This window comes from Erpetoichthys calabaricus, chromosome 17, assembly GCF_900747795.2.
Source record: "Erpetoichthys calabaricus chromosome 17, fErpCal1.3, whole genome shotgun sequence".
Lineage (NCBI taxonomy): Eukaryota > Metazoa > Chordata > Cladistia > Polypteriformes > Polypteridae > Erpetoichthys > Erpetoichthys calabaricus.
The window spans coordinates 82,360,006-82,382,836 of NC_041410.2; the positions used below are offsets into that span (position 1 = coordinate 82,360,006).

The 22,831-nt window shown below is 37.4% G+C and overlaps 2 protein-coding genes and 1 long non-coding RNA gene across 14 annotated transcripts in view; 2 read left to right on the top strand and 1 right to left on the bottom strand.

Moving 5' to 3' along the window:
• Nucleotides 1-22,831, top strand: part of LOC114668182 (keratin, type I cytoskeletal 15-like) — a 158,150-nt gene that overhangs the window by 21,814 nt on the left and 113,505 nt on the right. For 2 of the 11 annotated variants that reach the window (XM_028823840.2, XM_051920912.1), the window contains one exon: nt 359-608. The exons of the other annotated variants lie outside the window; for them this stretch is intronic. In XM_028823840.2, the coding sequence (XP_028679673.2) occupies nt 359-384 (26 nt within the window). In that variant the 3' untranslated portion in view covers nt 385-608. Of the gene's footprint in view, nt 1-358; nt 609-22,831 lie in introns of those variants that run through there. 11 annotated transcript variants of the gene reach the window in all.
• LOC114667259 (keratin, type I cytoskeletal 19-like) overlaps nt 12,631-22,831 on the top strand; it is a 123,706-nt gene continuing 113,505 nt past the window's right edge. The window contains exons 1-7 of one of the 2 annotated variants that reach the window (XM_028822499.2): nt 12,631-13,254; nt 16,399-16,481; nt 18,569-18,725; nt 20,384-20,545; nt 21,166-21,291; nt 21,759-22,003; nt 22,218-22,737. In XM_028822499.2, the coding sequence (XP_028678332.2) occupies nt 12,697-13,254; nt 16,399-16,481; nt 18,569-18,725; nt 20,384-20,545; nt 21,166-21,291; nt 21,759-22,003; nt 22,218-22,269 (1,383 nt within the window). In that variant the 5' untranslated portion in view covers nt 12,631-12,696 and the 3' untranslated portion in view covers nt 22,270-22,737. Of the gene's footprint in view, nt 13,255-16,398; nt 16,482-18,568; nt 18,726-20,383; nt 20,546-21,165; nt 21,292-21,758; nt 22,004-22,217; nt 22,738-22,831 lie in introns of those variants that run through there. The other variant, XM_051920918.1, reaches the window with a different exon arrangement.
• LOC127526197 (uncharacterized) overlaps nt 21,820-22,831 on the bottom strand; it is a 109,207-nt gene continuing 108,195 nt past the window's right edge. Inside the window, exon 2 of the long non-coding RNA XR_007933828.1 lies at nt 21,820-21,905. This is a non-coding gene — a long non-coding RNA (uncharacterized LOC127526197). The remainder of the gene's footprint in view (nt 21,906-22,831) is intronic.

Here is a 22,831-nt window from a genome sequence, read left to right on the forward strand (position 1 = left end):
ATACTTCGTATACAAGAAAGTAAAAATGATGTAAGGAAGGATCAAATAATTAAATTAAATTATAAAATAATGACTGCATAATTTAAAGAGAAAAAGTAAGTAGGTATGCTATTTATAACGTGTATGCAGAGCCTAATGTGTTAAATCAACAATAAATAAATAAATAAACAGTCAATATTTATTTGGTAAAGTGCTTTACAGCAAACCCCTAACTGTAGAAATTGTTAATTAGAAAAAGACAAATTAAACTAATATATTTATTATGCAGTACTGCCCTATCAAGCCCCCTCTGCTTACCTTCACACCCCTTTGACTTCTCGGCTGCTCCTCTAACGTTGTCTTTCTCTCCTGTCCACAGAGGTGAAGACCGAAGTCAAGAAATAAAGCAATGGAGACCTCGACCCCATCATTGGGGGAGAAGAAGAGGCTCAGTGGGTGGCATCTTGGACCTTTTTAAAACAAGTCCATTGCGGATGGAAAGAGAAGCAGCTTCACTTGGCTTGGGTTTTTAGATCCTGCTTGGTTTGGGGAATTTTCTCTGCTCTTGTGCTACTTGGGAAGGCAATGCTAGAATCCTGTCTGACAATAAAGAATTACACAGCAGATAATGTCCTCTTGGTGTATTTTTTTCTGAACAGTGCTGAGTTACATACTTTGTATTGTATAACCTCTTTCAAAGCAAATACACTTCACATGAACATTTGAAATTTTGGCTGATTTTGTAAATAATTGTGCTAGTGGTGACCTTATTTCAAATCCAGACCTTATGCCACTAGGCTCCTGTTGGTAATAATCTCAATAACTTTAATATTGGTTTAAAGACAAGATTATGATCCAAATGCAAAGGATTTCTCAAGTTCTGTTAGTGATCTTTGGGTTCTTGGTCACCTCCCTGACCTGGGCCTTTCTTACCCAGTAACTCAGTTGGTCTGGCTGACCAACTCTAAGAAGTGTCCTGGTGGTTCCAAACAACTTCCATTTCACAGTTATTGAGGCCACTGCATTCCTGGGAACACTCAGAGCTTTAGAAATAAATGTATACTTTTGCCCTGGTCAATGTTTGTGTCTTAACCTGCAGTGAGAATTATTATGTGTTATGTACACAGCTGTGTGCCTTTCTTAATAATGTCCAATCAATTTAGTTTTCCACAGCTGGATTCCATATTCCAGTTTTAGGCACATCTCAAGGATAATTAAAGTAAACAGAATGCACCCGACCACAATTTGGAGCAGCAAAAGGTCTGAATACTTATACGAATGAAAGTCATTAGGTTTTTGATATTTAATAAATTTGTAAACTTTCCTGAAAGCACGTATTCACTTTGTCATTATGGGTTTGAGTGTAGATTGATAAGAACATAAGAAACAAGAGGAGACCATTCAGTCCATTAGCTCATCTGTCCAGCTAATAGTTAAGCTGCTCCAGCATCTCATCCTGATACTTCTTAAAAGGTTCTCAAGGTTTCTATTTCAATTACATGGCTCATTTGTTTGTTCCAGATTTCCACAACTCTTTGCATAAAGAAATACTTTCTGGCTTCAGTCCTAAATGCACTTCCCCTAATTTCCACTGATGTCCTCGATTCGCTCTTAACATAAAAGAATTCTGCTGGATGGATTGTATCAGTGCCTTTGAGGATTTGAAATACCTGCATTAGGTCCCCACAAAATCTCCACTGTTTGAGACTAAACCAGTTTAATTCTCTGAGCCCGTCACAGTATGACATGTCCTCAAGTCCTGGGATGCACTTGGTTGCTGTCCTTTTCATAGCATCAAGTGCTGCTCTGTCTTTTTTGTATCTTGGTGACCACAACTGCACATAATACTCTAGATGAGGTCTCAATAGTGCATTATATTGTCTGAGCATAACGTTCCTCAATTCATATTCATCGGTTTTACCAGTTTTATTTACCTTTTTAGACACTTCTGCTACTTTAATACTACTACTGCTACTAATAAAAATACACTACAAATACTACTACTAATATTGCTGCTACTTCTACTGCTACTACAGCTACAACTACTACTATCAGTACTATTACTAATACTACTAATAGTAATATTTTTGCTACTTCTGCTACTATTATGAATATGACTGGTACTATTGCTGCTGCTAATATATTATAAATAATAATACTAACACTTCTGCTACTTCTGCTACTACCAGTACCAAAATGACTACAATTACTAGTACCAATACTATGAAAAAGAATATTTCTGCTACTTCTGCTATGATTTTTGACTACAACTACTACTAGTGATACTAATAATGCTAATAAAATTGCTAATACTACTACTACTAATACTACTACAATTACTACTACTAATAATAAAAATGTTAATACTACTGCTACCACTCCTACTACTGCTAATAATAATACTATTATTTGATGTGAATAATGTGAATTTCCCTTTGGGATTAATAAAGTATCTATCTATCTATCTATCTATCTATCTATCTATCTATCTATCTATCTATCTATCTATCTATCTATCTATCTATCTATCTATCTATCTATCTATCTATCTATCTATCTATCTAATAACAATACGTCTGCTATACTTCTACTATGACTATGACTACTGCTGCTACTAATACTACTAAGAATAGTAATAGTAATACTGCTACTATGAATACTACCACTACTAGCATTAGTAGTAATACTACCACTACTACTGCAACTACTACTAACAGTAATAATAATAATAATAATGATAATAATGCTACTTCTACTACTATGATGAATATGACTACTACTACTACTACTAATAATAATAATAATAATGATAATAACGATAATGATGCTACTTGTACTCGTAATGCTACTGATACTATTAATAAAAATACTAATACTGCTAGTACTACTACTTCTAATAATAAAACTTCTATTACTTCTACTATGATTATGACTACTACTAGCACTTAGAACACTACTACTACTTACTACTTAGAATAATACTGCTACTAATAATACTAATAAAAATGCTTATACTACTACTACTACTAATAATAATAATAATAATAATATTAATAATACTGCTATTAAGACTACTACTATACTGTGGCTACTTGTACAGCTACTAGAATTATGACAACTACTTCTGCTACTAATACTAGTACTAAAAATACTAATACTACTGCTACTACTTCTATTTCTTTTTATATGCCAAAACAATAAGGTGTGTTTGATTCTCCTTAATGTCTGTTCTAAGAACAACAGTGTTAAGAATAACAGACTTTATTTGTTCACTTTGTGTAGCTGCAATATTATTCTGTAAATGCTAAATTGGTGTGCAGTGTGTGAGTTTGTCCTACAACAGACTGGCACTCCATCCAGAAACTGCTCCTGCTTTACTTGTTGGGATAGAGCCCAGCAGCCCTGTGACCCTGCCCAGAATAAGGAGGTTAAGAAAATGGATGGATTCATGGATGGAAACACAAATAATTTTCCTATCTAATTAAAGTGTTACATTTCCTATTACTCTTCAACATCACACACCAAGCAAGTGACAGCGCTGAATTCAGTAAAAGCAAAGTTTTTTTTTTTTTTTTTACACACTATTAAATTAGGACCGGCATCATGTAGAGAGATTGTCTCTGCCTTGTGTCCTGTGCTCCAGCTTCCTCACGACCCTGCTCAGGATTAAGCAGGTTTAAAAAATGGATCAATGGATTTATAGATGGGTGGGTGTGAGAATGTTATGTAAAATAAATAATTAAATATATTTAGTTTAAAGTTTTGCTGTAGATGATCAGTTTAAATGTTATTTTTCAATTTAATATTTTACACTAATTTTTAAAATGTGTTTCAAATGTGTGATTTCTAGTACGCTTTAATAAAAAAATCTCTTGAGGTTGTGTGACTGTAATATTATTTTGTAAAGCATAAATGTTTTCTGTGTCTGATTAATGGATGTATTTTTCCATTTTTCTTCATCTTCACACATCACACAGCTAACAGCGCTAAAAGTACTAATGTGCTGTTTTTTCCCACACCTTAATAAATTAACATAACATGAAAGTCTTTGTTGGCTGACTTAATTCATTTTTGCTGTGCCTTAAATAAACAATCCTGGCAGGATGGTCAGCGGTGCTGCCTTATGGCTCCTGTGGCATGGGATCAGGTTCCTCATGTGGACTTTGTATATTTTTCCTGTGTCTATGCCAGCGCCTATAGCAGCTTTTCAAAGACTTGCCAAGTAAGGAAATGGTGCCAGTGTGTGCATTGAGAGCTCATTGACAGACACAAATCCTGTGCTTTTAAAATCTGATATCAAATTTGAGGATGTTCATAACAAATTTCAAAAGCGTGATATCAAATTTTAAAAGTGTGATATTAAATACCAAAAGCTCAAAATCAAGTTCCAAAAATGTGATATTATATTTTATAAACCTGACATCAACTTTCATAAAAAGGAAAATTGATTAAATGTTAAAATGGCCTACCATAATATATTATCATTTAGGCCCTCTTTTCTGAAATTAAGTTTCAAAACCACAATATCAAATTTCAAAAACTTGCAATCAAATTGCAAAAGCTCCATATCGAATTTTAAAAGCGTGATATTAAATTTTAAAAACTTGGTATCAAATTGCAAAAGCTCGATATCAAATTTTAGAAATTGGATATCAAATTTAAAAACCTCGATAACAAATTTCAAAAACTTGATATCAAATTTTAAAAGTTTGACATCAAATTTTAAAAGTTTGACATCAAATTTTAAAAGCTTGATATCAGATTTAAAATCGACGATATCAGTGCTGTAACTGCTGATATCAAGGAAAATGGATTAAATGTCAAAATGTATGGCAGGCCGTTTTAACATTTAATCCATTTACCTTACTATGAAATTTGATATCAGGCTTATAGAATTTAATATTGAACTTTTGAAACTTGATATCGAGCTTTTGAAATTTTGTATAAATGTTTTAAAAAATTTGACATCACGCTTTTGAAATTTGATATCAGCATCCTCAAACTTGATATCAGATTTTAAAAGCACAGTATCACATTTCAGTTTTAAAAGTTTTAAAAGCGTGATATCAAAATGACAAAATATGACGTGAAAGTGTAAAATGCATATATATTAGCATTTAAGCTCTCATGAGAATTTTCAAACGCGTGATATAAAATTTTATAAGCCCAATATCAAATTTTGTAAGTGTTGATATTAAATTTAAAACTCATGATATCAACGTTTTGAAAGCAAATTAAAGGGATTAAATGTTAAATCGGCCTGCCATACTACGAGCAAGTCCAGCGAGACGCGCGCATTAAGCGCTGCTGCACACATCTTCATCCTCCCGATACTTTCATTATTAACAGCTACGTTAAACGATCTTACTAGAAGTAAACTTTTAAAATACAAGCAAGGAAAACAAAGGTTTATCTACATAGGAACGAAGGATGCTGTGACGTGTAAGCCGTTATGCTGTGAGCAAATAAACATTTTGTTACCATTTACCTTACAATGAACCAAGCGCACAGTTCACTTAATCTGCACATTATATCGATTCAGTATTTCACTGTCACTAGGATGACGAGAGGTCCAGGAAACATGGAGAGTTACTATTTCTGGCAATGCGTCCCGATAAATAACTTCAGAATATCACATTGTTTAAACGGGAGACTGGAGTGCCAACCCGCGCCCAATCCAAACCCACTATAACGCTAAAGTGGTCAAAACTCCGACTGGGAAAGCTTAATGAAAACCTTGTGTTAGATTTAAACAGAATTGCCAAGACGACCTAGAACACGATAAAAAAGAGACAGTAATGTTATGTGTTTGTTTCCACTTCGAGCGCTATGTTGAATTATATTTGTTGTTTTATGAAAGTCGTGTCATTTTCTAACACGTTTAATCCAGAACAGGATCGCGGGGGTGCTGGAGCCTGTCCCATTTTGCATAGGACGAAAGGCAGAAACAAACCTTGGACAGAACCCATGTGTTAAATTAAATTAGATAACTCAGCGTTTCTCAACCTTTATATTTGCGACCCGAGTTTTCATAACAGTTTTAATCGCGCCCCCTTGACGTTTTTTGAAAGGAGCCCACTAATACCAATTTGTTCTTTTTTAATTAATTATATATCATAGATGCATATTTTATTATACCTACTTAACTTTTATCGACATTTATCTAACTCTATATTTATTTTTCTACTATCAGAATGCAGTTTAAGTTAATTTGTTTTGGTTTCAATAGATGTATTTTTCATATTTTCGATTCTTGTTTTCTTTTTTTCACATCTTCGCGCCCCCCTTTCTGTTACTTCGCGGCCCCCCAGGGGGACCTACCTCACAGATTGAGAATCACTGAGATAAGTAAAGTGAACAATACCGTTGGTTAATTTTATTTTACCACGCTTCTTTTAACTTCACCTGTTTGTTGTCTGGTACAAATCTTGTAATCGATATTTAACCCACTCCCTATTGTCTAAATGACTTGAAATTTTCCACACTTACTTACTTCCGGTGACAATACCTGAATCAATAATCAGTTTCACTAATTGATCAATGAATCCATGTTAATTAAGAAGTGATATTTTCATATGAAGAATAGTTCAAGATTTCACCAATAGATGGCGCTAGTAAAGGATAGAAACATTAAAGGAAGTGTTAAAATATGGATTACATAATTATACTAAAACAAACCCAAGACTAAAAAGTTGAAAATAATATATATATAACAATACTTTTTAAAACCCACGTTTATATTAAGTTAAAAAGTGTACTAAAAAGCAAAAAATAAGTCTCTCATACATCACTCGTAAAATAAACGCCTGGGCGTTTTTCATCATACGATTGATGTATGAGAGACTTATTTTTTACTTTTTAGTACACTGTTTTAACTTAATATAAGCGTGTTTTTTTTTAAAAAAAATTAAAATATATATTTTTATGCTCATCTGAAGCCACACGGGGGTATTAAAACAAATTAATGTACTAACAAGCCAAATCGTCTGAACTCCTGAAGAAAAAAGTGTTTAGATATAGGCTCATGTCATCTCGACGACAGAGAAGATGTGGCTACTCTTTTCAGCTTTTTAAAAAACAGGTTCATAACGCGTGGCTACGTACTAAAATACCCAGTTTAATTATAACCACAGGCCACTGGTACAACTTCAGTTTCATTCATTGATTTTCAGCACAAGTTCGCGGTGTTGTTCGCTCGGGGTGGCGGTGTTAGATCTGGACGGGATGTCAGTCCATCGCATGGCATGCAATTCCATAACAACAGTAATTTTAACAGCGCCAATGAAACCACCCTCCACACGTTTAGGGCGTTTGAGGAAACAGAAGGAACATTTCGGACACAATTTAAATATAAATAGGCAAAAAAATTAAATTATTGTAAATGTTGACAATAAATAAAAAATCGTCGGTCTATGTTCCTACCCTCACCTATGGTCATGAGCTATGGGTAGTGACCGAAAGAACGAGATCGCGAATACAAGCGACTGAAATGGGTTTCCTCCGTAGGGTGTCTGGGCTTTCCCTTAAAGATAGGGTGAGAAGCTCAGTCATCCGGGAGGGACTCAGAGTAGAACCGCTGCTACTCCGCATCTAGAGGAGTCAGATGAGGTGGCTCGGGCATCTGATCAGGATGCCTCCTGGACGCCTCCCTGGTGAGGTGTTCCGGGCACGTCTAACCGGGAGGAGGCCCCGGGGAAGACCCAGGACACGCTGGAGGGACTATGTCTCTCGGCTGGCCTGGGAATGCCTTGGGATTCTCTAGAAGAGCTGGAAGAAGTGGCCGGGGAGAGGGAAGTCTGGGCATCTCTGGTCAAGCTGCTGCCCCCGCGACCCGACCTCGGATAAGCGGAAGAGGATGGATGGATGGATAAATAAAAAAATCAAAGAACCCGGATAAGAATGAATATTCGGAACAATTAAATATGTAAATAAAAACACACGTGGATACATGTATTGTAAAACGCGACACTAATAACGATATAAATATATGTAAACCTAAATAATTATATGTGTCATGAAATATGTTTATTGCCTATATCTTTATGGATTTACTTACATTTTTTTTTTTCATTTACCTGTATTTCTTTCTGAGACTCCGCCACCAACATGAAATAGTCGACGGCTGTAACTCTTCAGCCACGTTTACAGCAGATACTTCAGGTGCAGACTCCTGACTGCTTCTTGAATAAAAGTCTCCGCCTTCAGCGGTAATTCATTACATTTTTTACTTGCACTCACATCCACCAAATACCCGGCCAGACACAATTTTGAGCATGCGCTAAACTGACAATAATCCAATCAAAACAGAGACCACGCTAGAGCCCGCCCTCTCAACGTTAACAGGTGGAAATGACAGTTTTGATTTCGAGCCGCGTCTCTTCGTGCTGTGTGTGTTCAGTTTCACTAAAAAAATAAATAAAAGAAACAATTAAATACGTTTACACATTACATTTGATTATATATTTTTTTAATTGTTGGATTTGATCATGATTGTATTTGCGTCATTTTTTTTATAATTTTCCCGAAGTATAGCCTGAGACGGTTAAAGCAGAAACGCGTAGAAAGACGAGGCCGAAGTAAGATACTTATGCGCAGCGACACTCTTAAAAATAAAAGTACCAAAATGGCTATTTAAAGTGGTGGCAATAAAGGATCCATGAATAAATGTAAACAGATTTGTAAAATACTGAAACAATTTTAAAAGGATTCTTGCTGCATTTATTCACGCAGGCTACGTTCAGGTTTTCTTGATCGCTTAGTATCCTGCCTATACACGTTGAAGATTTGTTATTTTGTTAAGAAATTAGGAACATTTTCAAAGCGAAAAGAACTAATTGAATATAAAATGAATACCCTTCCCAGACTGCGTGGTTCTAGGCCAGATAATGGCTGTACGAAGAAGCACACAACCCGGTAGTTCCATTTCTGAACTATTTTTTCTTGAGTGATGAGAGTCGGTGAAAAGGTTGTGATGACTTATTGTCATTTACCCTCCCTATCTGTTAATTTTATTTTTCAATAAAGCCCATCAAGCAGGATACCGTTTAACATAAAAAAAAAAAAAACTGCTTATTTGATTTTCGGAAAACACTAAAGAAGGAATGAGGTTAGGCAGAATGACACGACTGTGACAAAATTTAACATGACTTTCAGAGTCGGGGCCATTACAACAGATAATAAAGTTCGATGTCATCTTACTTATAAAATTCAAGAAGTGTCCACATAAACACAACACAAACAGCATACTGTATGTGTTACAGGGTTATTATAAAAGGTGATACCCTGCCAGAGTGAAAGCACTAATGTCTCACCTGGAGTTGGAGTCATGTGGAGTCTACATACCTGACCATGCCTATCATCTCCTGGTAGATCCCAAAGGTTTTCTAGTTAGGAATATTGACAACTACAGTAGAAATTGTCCCAATGTGTCACATGAACAGTTGAAATATTGGCTGATTTAGCAAATGCTGTGCTAGTGGTGACAAGTCAACCCATGATCTGGTGTCAAATCCAGCTCTTGTGATATCAGGGTCATGTGCATGCAAACCTGAATCATTGCTCTAAAGACAAGATTGTGAATGAAGAGCACAGGACTTTTGAAGCTCTATTAGAGTAGCGATTTGTGTTCTTGGTCACCTTGATAGCCAAGGCACTTCCTGCATGGTTACTGTTTGGCTGGATGGCCAACTCCAGGAAGACTTAGGTAGTTGCAAACTTCCATTTCAAAATTATAAAGACCACTGTGCTCCTGGGAAGACTAAATGGTGTATTATGTTCCTGAGCTGATCAATGCCTTACCTCTATTTGTTTGCAGATGTCTACAGAAAGTTCATTGGGCTTCACAGCTTAGGTTTTATCCTAACGTACAGTGTGAATTATGGGACTTTCTGTGAGACATGTGCCATTATAAATAATGTCCAAATCAATTCAGTTTACTACTGGTGTACTCCATTCAGGTCATGGGAACATCTCAAGGAGAATCAAAGCAAATAGGATACACCTAAAAACAATATGGTGGGCCAAAGGAAAGGGTCTGATTACATATATGATGGAAAGACTTCAGTGTCTGAGTTTTAATAAATTTTCAAACCTTTCTGAAAACATGTTCATACTTTATCATTATGGGTATGAACTGATGAACAAAAATATCAAATGTAACCATTCAAACTTAAAGAATTTTAGTTAATATATAATATGTTTTACAATTTATTTCTCGTATATATATATATATATATATATATATATATATATATATATATATATATATACACACACACACACATACAGTATTAGGGGGACCGAGCCCCCCTGGTGGTCAGAATATTAGTAAAATCTGTAAATGTTAAAAAGCAAAATTATTATTTATTGGAGTTAAAATAACGAAATTCTATAGCTATGTTAAAGAAAAATGAATTATTATTTAACGGAATAAAAATCATGACATGCGAATAAAATTTTTACTCTGGAGTATTCCCGTTAAACTTAGGTCCACTATGCTCGATGAGTATTTATACGAGACTAAATAAACGATCCATTCGTTTAAACTGACATTCTTATAGATAAAAAAATGAATAATTTAAATAACAAGAAAAAATCACGTGAACTAAAGTGGTATGCAATGGGTCATCGTAACTCGACCTTCAGCTAACTAAATCACTTCTGAATAGATCATTTTTTAAATAGTTTGTTCCTGTGAAAGAAAGTTTACTCGATCAAAAATAATGTAATTTATTGAATTAAATTATTAAAATAAATGATTGAAATAATAATGATTTTTTGAAATTTAAAACCCTGACTTTCTTGATATTTTCCATCCATCCATCCATCCATTTTCTAACCCGCTGAATCCGAACACAGGGTCACGGGGGTCTGCTGGAGCCAATCCCAGCCAACACAGGGCACAAGGCAGGAACCAATAATAATTCCGGGCAGGGTGCCAACCCACCGTAGGACACACACAAACACAGTTTATAAATTGAAAACGGAATAAGAATCTGAAAAATCTAACAACATTGCATTTAAGTTCGATAAATTCTGAAAAGAATGATACCAAACACGTATATATATATATATATATATATATATATATATATATATATATATACATACATACATCCATTATCCAACCCGCTGAATCCGAACACAGGTTCACGGGGGTATATATATATATATATATATATATATATATATATATATATATATATATATATATATATTAAATTAAAGAATACTTTGGGGTAATAAAATTAGGGGCTAAAAGGGAGTTACAAGGGAAAAACAACTGTGGCTTTATAAGATTAATGGGTGGATGGATGGAGATGCAGATCTTCCACATGTCTGTAAAAAGGTTGACATTTCAAGTTTTCCTCCATCTTCACACAGCTAACAGCAGTAAACGTACTAAAGTCATGTTTTTACATGCCAAATATGAAATTAATACAAATTGAAAGTCACTGTTGGTTAGACTTTATAAATGTAACCGCACCTTAAGTAAATAATGCTAGCAGGATGGTTAGTGGTGTTGTCTCATGGTTCTCCTTCCCATGGATTAGATTCCCCATTAGGACTTTGCATGTTACTCCTATTTCTGTGCCAGCACCCCCAGCAACTTTTCACAGACGTGTCAGTGGGTGCATTGACAGCTCAATTATCGACACAATTCCAATCTAAGGGATGATCCTGCCTTCCACCTCATGATTCCTTTAAAGGTTCCATCTCACAGTGACCTTCAATTAAATTAAGCCGGTTAGTGAATTTTAATTAATCAGTGGGTAGCGTTGCAGACTCAGACATTCACTATTTTGCTTTCTGGTCCCCGCCTGATCGCTGTTTATGTGGAGTCTGCATGTTCTCCCCGTGCCTTTGCATCTCCAGACACATGCATTTTAGATTGATTTTTGATTCCTCATTACCCAAGTGTCAATGTGTGCGTGCGTGGGCCCTGTGGGGATCGGTTTCCTGGAATAAACTCCATTCAGTGCAGTGGATTTAGCAACTTTGAGAATATTAATTAATATTCATTGAGGTATTTTCAGAAACCACATTACCTGGTACAAGGTTTCAGAGAGCAACCGTCTCAGATAGTGGACAATCCAGACGGTCACCTTTGAAAACTCAAACGACTTGCGCGACCAGGATCGGCACTGTGTGCATTACTGTTAAACAACCATAAATAAAAAATATAGAAAAACTTTATTGGCCCCCCAACGACATTTGTTTTTGCGACTCATGCAATTGAACTACACCTGCAAACGGTTATCAGTTTACATCTCGATAGTCTTCTGTACTCTTTTCGGTTTTGCGCTTGTATTTGTAATCCTCAGCCTCCACTTCGTCACTGCATCCTGTATTATTTTCAAGCTTTTTAACGCTAAATGTCGGTCCACAGTAAATAATTTCTTGAAAGAAGTTTATGTCTTACCTGCCTCTAAAAAACAAGTTATGTTTAAATCGTATGCAGAACCGGCAGTTTTCAAAGATATATCAAAGAAGAGCTTCGTGGTTTCCAAAGCCGCCTTTCTCTCAGTGTCCGACTCCATCCACCCGGTGCGCCCCGCGGCAAGAGGGCGTGGCTGTGCAGCCAATCGCTTTGCAGCAAACGGGGAGAGTTAGTTGTATATATAGCGCCTTGGCATCCCCGGAGTTCACTCTGCTGATTGCCGACCGATCGACTTGTACTGGTAGTCTCTCCGCACTGAACTATTCCTCATTTCAGACATGGCACTAAATAGAAGACAATTCTCCAGATTTTCCTCCGGTGGTGCTCGTATGTGTGGTGCCTCTGAAAGATTGCAAAGATCTGTGGCATCGTTATCATATGGTGTTGGTGGTTTAACTTCTCCCGGTGGTTTTGAAAGTGGTGCACTTGGTGCAGGTTTTGGTTTAGGAAGTGGTGTTGGTGGTTCAATTGCTGTCAGTGCCATGGGAGCTGGTGGAGGTTTTGGTATTGGAGGTTATGATGGTGGAAGATTAATTGCTGCCAGTACTCCGGGATATGGTGGGTATGGACTTTATGGAGGTTATGGTTGTTCAGTTTCTGCTCCTGGTGTTGGTTTTGAGTTAAGCGGTAGCGGCAGTGCTGCCCCATTTATGGTAAATGAAAAGCAGCAGATGCAGAGCCTGAACGACAGACTGGCTGCCTATCTCGATAAGGTGCGCACCCTTGAAGCAACCAACAAGGACCTGGAGAACAAGCTCAAGAATTTCCGCACGAGCAAAGTGGTCAGCAGGGATTTCACTTCGTACCAGAACCAGCTGCAGCCCCTCCGTGACCAGGTAATAAATTCATACGAAATGTTTAAATTTATAAACAGGCCTGACACAGCGGCAGCAGGTTGATGCGACCTTCTGAGGTCTCAGGTAAATCGAGTCTGACAGTCGTTACATGAAATTAGTGACCATAACCCATGAGAACAGATGTAAGGAGTGATTTTATAATCACCGGCGGAGTATCCAGTAAGGGTTTTTTTAAATGTTACATTTATGATCCGAAAGATATGTAATTCAGCATGTTTAATAAAACATTTTAAATGTCTTCGGAAATTACATACTGTAAAAGCAGATCCTTCTTCTAGTTTTATTTAATATTCTGTATATTTTCTTTAAGATCTCACCAGCAGCCAGTAACAATCTCGTATCTGTTCAGTTTGCATTTATTCTTTACGTCAAAACAAAGTAAAACATACAGTACATCCATCCATGTTTGTACCTGTTTCCTGCAGAATTCAAAATCTGATCTAGGGGCTTTGAGAACAGGACATCCGACAATGTCAGCCCAAAAATGAGGCCACTCCCGCGCATGCGCTCATTGGCAGACACCCGTTCTGCTTGGAAATGGCAGACCATCAAGATTATAACGGTACTTGATGGAGAAGAACACCTCCACCGGCGCCTTTATCGAAGGGCTCTCATAAAAGAAAGGTGTGAGGAACCCGTCCTAGCTAGTGTAGTGTATCGGTGGTCGTGGGAAAAATAATTAGCAAATTATATTAAGGAAAAGAAGAAAGAAGTTTAATCAAATTGAGGTATATATAAATGGAAATGGAGGGTTTTTTTTAAATAAATTTTTCTACCTCAGATACTTAATTTTAAGAGGATGACAATATATTATTTCAGTATCATGGAGAGGCCACTTGAAGTTAAATTACTGGGTAAAATATTTGTAGGTTATTCATTTATTTAGTTGAATGTTCATTTAGTGCAAAGTCATTTCAAATGAGTGCTGCATGGATTTATTTTATTAGTATTATTATTATTAAGTATAGGTACCTCAGGAGAAGTCAGTCAGTCATTTTCTAAAGCTGCTTATCTCTGACCAGGGTCAAGGGGGTGCAGAAGCCTGTCCAAGCTATCATAGGGCACAAGGCAGGAACAAACCCTGGAACGGGCTCCATTCAGACAAGTGGACGTTTTATTGTTTTAACTGCTATTTTCATTAACGTCCTTGGTAATTTTAATGACAGAATGCATATTTTGAATGGTATTATATCAGGTAAATGCATTGTTGCCTGTATGGTTTAAAATGCATATTACTGTCAAACTACAGAAAAACCTTTTTACATCTGGCAACTTGAATAACACAACCAAAACTTGAAAATGTTATCATAAATGCTAGTCATATCGTAAACTAATTATACAATCACATTAGATAATTTTTTGCCGAGTAAAAAACTACGAAACGTCTTACATTTGTAATTTTGGCTTTTTCTTTTTTTTTTTTTTTTTAATAAGGAGAATCACCAAGCTAGACAGTGTCATTTGCAACATAGTTGATCTCATACAAGATTCTTTTCCAAATACCCGTAAAATAAGCTGTTAACATATTCGCTAAAATACGGACTGTATATGCAATTTATACGTGCGGACAGATCGAGTACAAACCAAAGCAACAACAACAACACAGTTTATTTCTATAGCACATTTTCATACAAATGATGTAGCTTAAAGTGCTTTACAGGATGAAGAAAGAGAAAAAAGGCAAAATATAAAAATAAAATTAGGCAATACTAATTAACATAGAATAAAAGTAAGGTCCTATGAAACCAAATAAAGGTCAAGTGAACAACAAAATGTACACTGAAATATAAGATTTGGTTTAGGAAAATACTGAGATGGTCTAGTAAATAAAGAATGTACCAGAAGAAAGGTTAATGTAATATACTAAATGAACTGAAGGATGACTAAGAGATGACTAAGCAGATGTTCTATAAATGAGAATGGACAGTTGTTATATGAACAGAAATTTCAAGGGTGGTGGTGCAACTCAAAGGTATAAGAAGAACCAGAATATAATTTAACAGACTTTTATTTTATATAAATCATTTGGGTGTAAACCAGTGAACCAACCAGAGTAAAATATATGCATTGATTGACACTGTACAGTATGTAAATTCAATAGCTTAGTAAATGAAAACTATTTTTTGTTTCTCTGACCATTCTGATCATTCTGACCATGCTGCAATGGACTGCTTTTGAGGAATTCTCCCTCCAAGGCATTTTGCTGAGGAGCAATTAAAAGATACAATGAACATCTTTTCTCCTACCTGATTACTGAATTGTCCTGTTAGAGGACATTTCTTTCTTTAATAAGATTTTAAATTTCTACCACAGCAAAGACTTGCAGGTTAGGTGGATTGGCGATTCTAAGTTGGCCCTAGTGTGTGTTTAATGTGTGGGTGTGTTTGTGTGTGTCCTGTGGTGGGTTGGCACCCTGCCCGGGATTGGTTCCTGCCTTGTGCCCTGTGTTGGCTGGGATTGGCTCCAGCAGACCCCCGTGACCCTGTGTTCGGATTCAGCGGGTTGGAAAATGGATGGATGGATGGATGGAGTTTTCATTTTCTCCCCTTGTCATTGTCTATCATCTCCTGGTAGGTCCCAATGGTTTCCTTGTTAGGCCAATCAACATCTCCAGACTGGCCCAGTGTGGGTGAGAATGTTCTCTGCTGTGGTCTTGACCTGCCCATTTGGCACCTGCTGCTGGTGGGGTATGATTTGCACTCTAGGACCCTGTAAAATCCAAACAGGTTCAGTAAATTTCCCATTGGGATTAATAAAGTATCTATCTATCTATCTATCTATCTATCTATCTATCTATCTATCTATCTATCTATCTATCTATCTATCTATCTATCTATCTATCTATCTATCTATCTATCTATCTATCTAAATGAGTGCCTGGTCTTTAATGGTGGTGCTATATGTTGTACATTAATAGTTAACTGATTCCAGCTGGTGTGTTTTTCAAGACTAACATTGAAAGTATCCTAAAGGAGCATTTAGTTTAAAAATGTGTCATGTTAGGAGTGTACTGTTATTTCAGACTATTTTTAGGGGTAATGAGTTTTCTATTACAATTTTTTTTATTATTTTCTTTATCTGCTGCAGCTATTGACTGTTTTTACTTTTTATCACTCATGTCAGATAATTGCTGCCATCATTCAGAATTCTCGCCTGGCTCTGAAGATTGGTAATGCCCAGCTGGCTGCTGATGACTTCAGAAAAAAGTAAGAACCCTTGAGGTTTATTCTTCTTAAATTGTTCATTTACTTACTTGATGCAATTTTCTCCTGAAAGTAAAATTTAATATTTTTTTTAGCTGTAGCTGTAATAATTCAAGCCATAGTGTAAAATACTGTAACACTCTCAGAGTTAGTTAATTGAATTCAGGGTCAAAGGGGGACACAGTCTACCCCTGGAGCATCAGGAAGGGGATTTAGTCCACTGCATGATACATTTATGTTCAAAACTCACTCACACAGGACCAGTTTATGTAGCCAGTGTCATGAGGGAGTTAAACCCGAGTGAAAAGAGAAAAACCCTCACACACATACACAGTGCTTGATGGTCCACACAGATGGAGAGCAGACCTGTGAGGCAACAGTGCTGACCACTGCACTACCATACTGTGCATCAATTAAGATGCTAAATTTCTATACAGAAAGTTGATCAACTCTGATTTGTATATTTTAATGCATATTTTTATGAAACCTGAACTTGTGATGAAGACCATGGAACGGCTGCTGCTTCACCACCTGAGGCCACAGGCCCACCACGCCCTCGACCCTCTGCAGTTCGCATACCAGGAGAAGGTGGGAGCGGAGGATGCATCATTTATATGTTACACCGATCCCTCTCTCACTTGGACAGAGGCAGTGGTGCAGTAAGAATTATGTTTCTGGACTTCTCTAGCACCTTCAACACAATCCAACCTCTGCTCCTCAGGGACAAGCTGACAGAGATGGGAGTAGATTCATACCTGGTGGCATGGATCGTGGACTATCTTACAGACAGACCTCAGTATGTGCGTCTTGGGAACTGCACGTCTGACATTGTGGTCAGCAACACAGGAGCGCCGCAGGGGACTGTACTTTCTCCGGTCCTGTTCAGCCTATATACAACGGACTTCCAATACAACTTGGAGTCCTGCCACGTGCAAAAGTCTGCTGACAACACTGCTATCGTGGGCTGCATCAGGAGTAGGCAGGAGGAGGAGTATAGGAACCTAATCAAGGACTTTGTTAAATGGTGTGACTCAAACCACCTACAACTGAACACCAGAAAAAACAAGGAGCTGGTGGTGGATTTTAGGAGGACCAGGCCCCTCCTGGACCCCGTGATCATCAGAGGTGACTGTGTGCAGAGGGTGCAGACCTATAAATACCTGGGAGTGCAGCTGGATGATAAATTAGACTGGACTGCCAATACTGATGCTCTGTGTAAGAAAGGACAGAGCCGACTATACTTCCTTAGAAGGCTGGCGTCCTTCAACATCTGTAATAAGATGCTGCAGATGTTCTATCAGATGTTTGTGGTGCACGCACTCTTCTACGCGGTGGTGTGCTGGGGAGGCATCATTAAGAAGAGGGACGCTTCACGCCTGGACAAACTGGTGAGGAAGGCAAGCTCTACTGTACGCATGGAGCTGGACAGTCTGAAATCTGTGGCATAGCGACGGGCGCTGAGCAGACTCCTGTCACTCATGGAGAATCCACTGCATCCACTGAACAGGATCATCTCCAGACAGAGGAGCAGCTTCAGCGACAGACTGCTGTCACCGTCCTGCTCCACTGACAGACTGAGGAGATCGATCCTCCCCCACACTATGTGACTCTTCAATTCCACCTAAATGGTAAACAATTCGACCTAAATGGTTCGCACAGGTAAACGGTAACACTATACAAAGTTATTATCTGTTATACCTGCCTCGCACTCTCCACCTTGCAATTTTTTTTTAACTTGCACTGCATTTTTAATCACTCTTTAATTAATATTGTTTTATCAGAATGCTGCTGCTGGAGTATGTGAATTTCCCCTTGGGGATTAATAAAGTATCTATCTATCTATCTATCTATCTATCTATCTATCTATCTATCTATCTATCTATCTATCTATCTATCTATCTATCTATCTATCTATCTATCTATCTATCTATCTATCTATCTATCTATCTATCTATCTATCTATCTATCTATCTATCTATCTATCTATCTATCTATCTATCTATCTATCTAATTAATCTTTATGGCTCAGTTTATTTTCTCACAGCCATTCTTAAAAGCAATCCAACGGCAATACCACTTGTTCTTCTCAGATATGAGATCGAATGCATCTTTCGCCAGGCAATGGAGGCTGACATCCTTAATCTGAAGAGTCTGAAGCAAGAATACGATTCCCACCAGACCAGCAACAATCAGGAAGTTGAAGCCCTGAAAAAAGAGATTGAAGAAATGACGAAACAGCATGGACAGGTATACTTAACCTAGGAAAAAGGACCATAAATCCATAATGTAATCTCTTCTTTATTAATATTTTTTAAGAAAAGCAGCATCTTGGTTTTCAAATGATTAGTAGTATAAACAAATTCTTCCTGTATTGTCTCATTTCTGGCTCATTTTCTACTTTATTTTCTACACGTACATCTCTCTCTGTTACTCTTTTTGGACTATTCAATAGCATAAGAAGTTAGGCAAATGAGAGGAGACCATTCAGTTCACCAAGCCTGTTAATTTAGCTAATAACTACACTGTCTCAATATCTCATCCAGATACTTCTTAAAGACTGCTAAGGTTTCTGCTTCAATTCATGACTCAGTAGTTTGTTCCAGATTCCCACAACTCTTCAAGTAAACAAGATTTCAGTCTTAAATGCACTTTCCCTTAATTTTCTAAGGTGCCATATATACTTTTGGTGCCATTTAAATTTTGAAGACCTGTATTAGGTGCTTACGTGGTTTACTCTGTTTGAGACCAGACAGGTATAATTCATTGAGTCTGTCACCATAGGACATGTCCTTCGCTCATGGGCTGCACTTGGTATCTTGTTGCCTGGTTGCTAGAACTACGCACGATACTCCAGATGCAGTCTCACTAGTGCATAAAATAGTCCAAACATAACATTCCTTGACTTATTTTGAATAGTTTTTATTATAAAACCTAACATGTACTACATTGCTATTTCAAGGTTTGCTCCAACGTGATGCCAAAAATTGGGTTGTGACTCAATAATTAAAACCAATAGTTTAATTAAATTTTTGTTCAATTTATTTTGTAAACATGAGCCTTGATTGGCAGACCAGTGTGTCAATCAAAACAATATTTAACGGCTGCACGGGATTTGTACTTTTGGGAGGCAGTCCTTTTGGTGTCCTTGCGTACTGCTGGGGAAGTGGGCTGTCTTGTCAACAGGAGGTTCATCCTGACCTGGAAGTGCTTCCTGGATGCAATATGATAGCAACAGAAATACTCCTGGGTCCAGTATAAAGGCAACTGCTGCACTTCATCCAGTTGGGGTTGGGAGTGGAGGACGAATGAAGCTCACCTGGGAGGATTGAAGGAAGGAACAAGTGAGAAGAGACTTGTGTTTAACTGTGATTGTGAGAGAAGAAGCCTTTGGATGAGATTTTAAACTGTATTAAATTTTTATTTGAAGCCAGGACTTGTTACTATAAATGTGTCTGTGTAGGCATACATACAATACAATTTATTTTTGTATAGCCTAAAATCACACAAAAAGAAGTGCCGCAATAGGCCTTAAGAGGCCCTGCCTTTTGACAATCCCCAAGCCTTGACTCTCTAAGAAGTCAAGGAAAAATTCCCCCCAAAAAAATCCTTGTAGGGAAAAAAGATGGAAGAAACCTTGAGAAAGGCGGTTCAAAGAGAGACGACACATACAAAGGTATTATTCAAACCTTTCAAGAATGGAAATCAACAACGGTGTATAAATATTCAAAAGTTAATGCTCATTCTACTAATTGATGGATTAAGTTGGAACTTTGCTTTCTTATTGAGTGGATCTTTTTGTTTAATGTCAGCATTGAGTAAACATTGCTAAATTTAAATAACACAATTTTCCAAGTGGACATCACGGATGTCATCATAATGCTTCCCACTTTTTCTCTACTCTTTAGAGTGTGAGTATTCTGAAAGAAGAGATGTCCGGCACCGTGAGTGTGGGCATCACCACCACTGAAAGCCCAGATCTGAAACAGATTTTAGATGACTTACGTGCAGAGTATGAAGATATTGTTCGTAGAAACAAGGAGGATCTTGAGATGTGGTTCAACAAGCAGGTAAGTGGCAGACAAATCCTCACAATCCTGGTGTACATTCTAGAGTTTCTGCTCCACACATAGGTATAGAACCTATTTTGGTAGATATTGCAGATTTTTTCAATATTATATATACAAAAACCTCCTTTAACAAAAATTTGAACTGTTAATCGAGTGACAAGTGGTGACAATATTGGTTTGCAGGAGCTTGTGCTCCTGCCCTAAAATTCAATTAAGAGGCTTCTGAGGATCATGGATCCACGGGTAGTCCTATTCCATTCTGTTTCTGCTTTGCACATGCTGCTCTCAGGATAAGCTCCAGTTCTTGTGACCCTTAATTGTCTAAAATGTATTCTAGACATGGAGATATGCAGAGCTTCTCCCCACATCGGATTTAGACATTAGACATTTTGGTTTACGTCTAGATTTTCTCTCCTGTAGAATTTATTTAGTGACCATACCTGCACTTTGTTCCACCCCAGGCAATTACAGGTACCTTTACAACAACAAAAATACAGGGAGAGTTACAATGTCATATACATATAAAGTAGAAATAGAATACATTGACACAGTGGCACGCACAATAAAGTACACTCAGTATCACCACCCCCACTCAGTAATTTTCTGTATGTTGCCCTTAGGTGGAAACCAAACAAGCTGCGGCCATCCAGGAAACAGACGTCAGTGAAAAAACAAAGATAGAAGTGACGGAGCTTCGCCATCAGAACCAGAGCCTACAGATAGAAATGGATGCTCTGCTGGTCTCTGTGAGTAACTGGTGCTAAGGATCTCATTTTATGATACACCATTGTGGTGATGGAGGTGTTCTTCTCCAACTATAAGAGATGGAGCCCCTCACTTAGAAAGGTAGTCGCTTTTGGAGAACAGTTTGCAGTACACCAATTTGGTATGTGGGCCAAACTAAGGCAGTGGATTTTAATCTAGAAGGTTAAGGTACAATTCCTCACTTTGTGACCCTGAGGAAGTCACGTAATCTTTCTATGTGAAAAAAGTACAAAACATTTGGATACATTACCTTGGATGAAAGTGTCAGCCAAATGTACAATAATAACAGTTTAATAAGATTAGTAAATTCTGATTATCAGCATTCAGATCATCAAAAAAATATACAAAGTCTTAGTATACACCCATAACACCTCCAATTTTTGCAGATGTCTCTGGCCCATTCCAGGACACAGTGCTTCATTTATTTATTTTTTTATTTTTCTTTCAGAAAGGTTCCTTAGAGGATAACCTGGCAGTAGTGAATGACCACTATCAGATGGAGCTTCACCGTTACGCTGCCTTGGTGGGTACCATGGAGGGGGAGTTGATGAGCATCCGGAACAGCATAACCTCCCAGTCTGAGGACTACAGGAACCTTCTGAACGTCAAAGAGAAACTGGAGAAAGAGATTGCCACGTACAAGCAGCTGCTGGAAGGAGTGGACCAGGGTGCTGGCGGAGTCTCATCTGAAATGTGAGCTTCTCTTCTGTTACCATCCTCTCTCTGTCTCCTGGTGTCCTCTGCTCTCTAGTCCTTTCCTAGAAGACATTAGAGATAGAAGGCATAGAGATCATTTGAGGACACTTGTCTCAGCATTGCTCTCTTTTGTATTAAAAAGACTTACAACTTTGTGAAAATTGAAAAAAAGAAAAAATATATATAATTGATATTTTTTTCTTTGATTCAGTTCCAGGGACTCAAAGGCTGATGCTTCACTGAATATGGTAATAGAAAGGTAATATACATATTATTAAAAATCTGTTGTCTCTATACTTTGTCATTAATTTTAGAAGTTCCAGGTGACAGGGTTAGCCCGTCCTTTATTGTAAGTTGGATTTTTGGAATCATCTTCATCATTAGAACTTTAAAGCATAGACATGTTGTCTCCTTGTTCTGTTTGCATGTTTGCTTTCACCTCCAGTTAATGTTCACTCCTACACCATGACCCCTCAGGTGTCCACATTTTCACCTGGTGCCCGTAAAACACATGACAGACTAAAACGGCTAAACTACTACCCACTGCCCACACAGCACACATCACCCGTCCACATTTATATGACACACAAGAATCTGTTCAGATCCAGTTGGCGTGCTGCCAACTTGGCACACATTACCCTTCTGTAGATGCCAATTAAAACAGACTACCTTGAATTAGCTAAATATCTCTCCAGTCCTTAAAACTACAGGATTCCCCTGAGATGGCCAAACTTATCACTCGATGACCCAAAATGTCAAAAAAAAAAACCTCAGCTGATGAAATTTCCATTTGATTTATAAAAACACAACCACCTTTGGAATTTC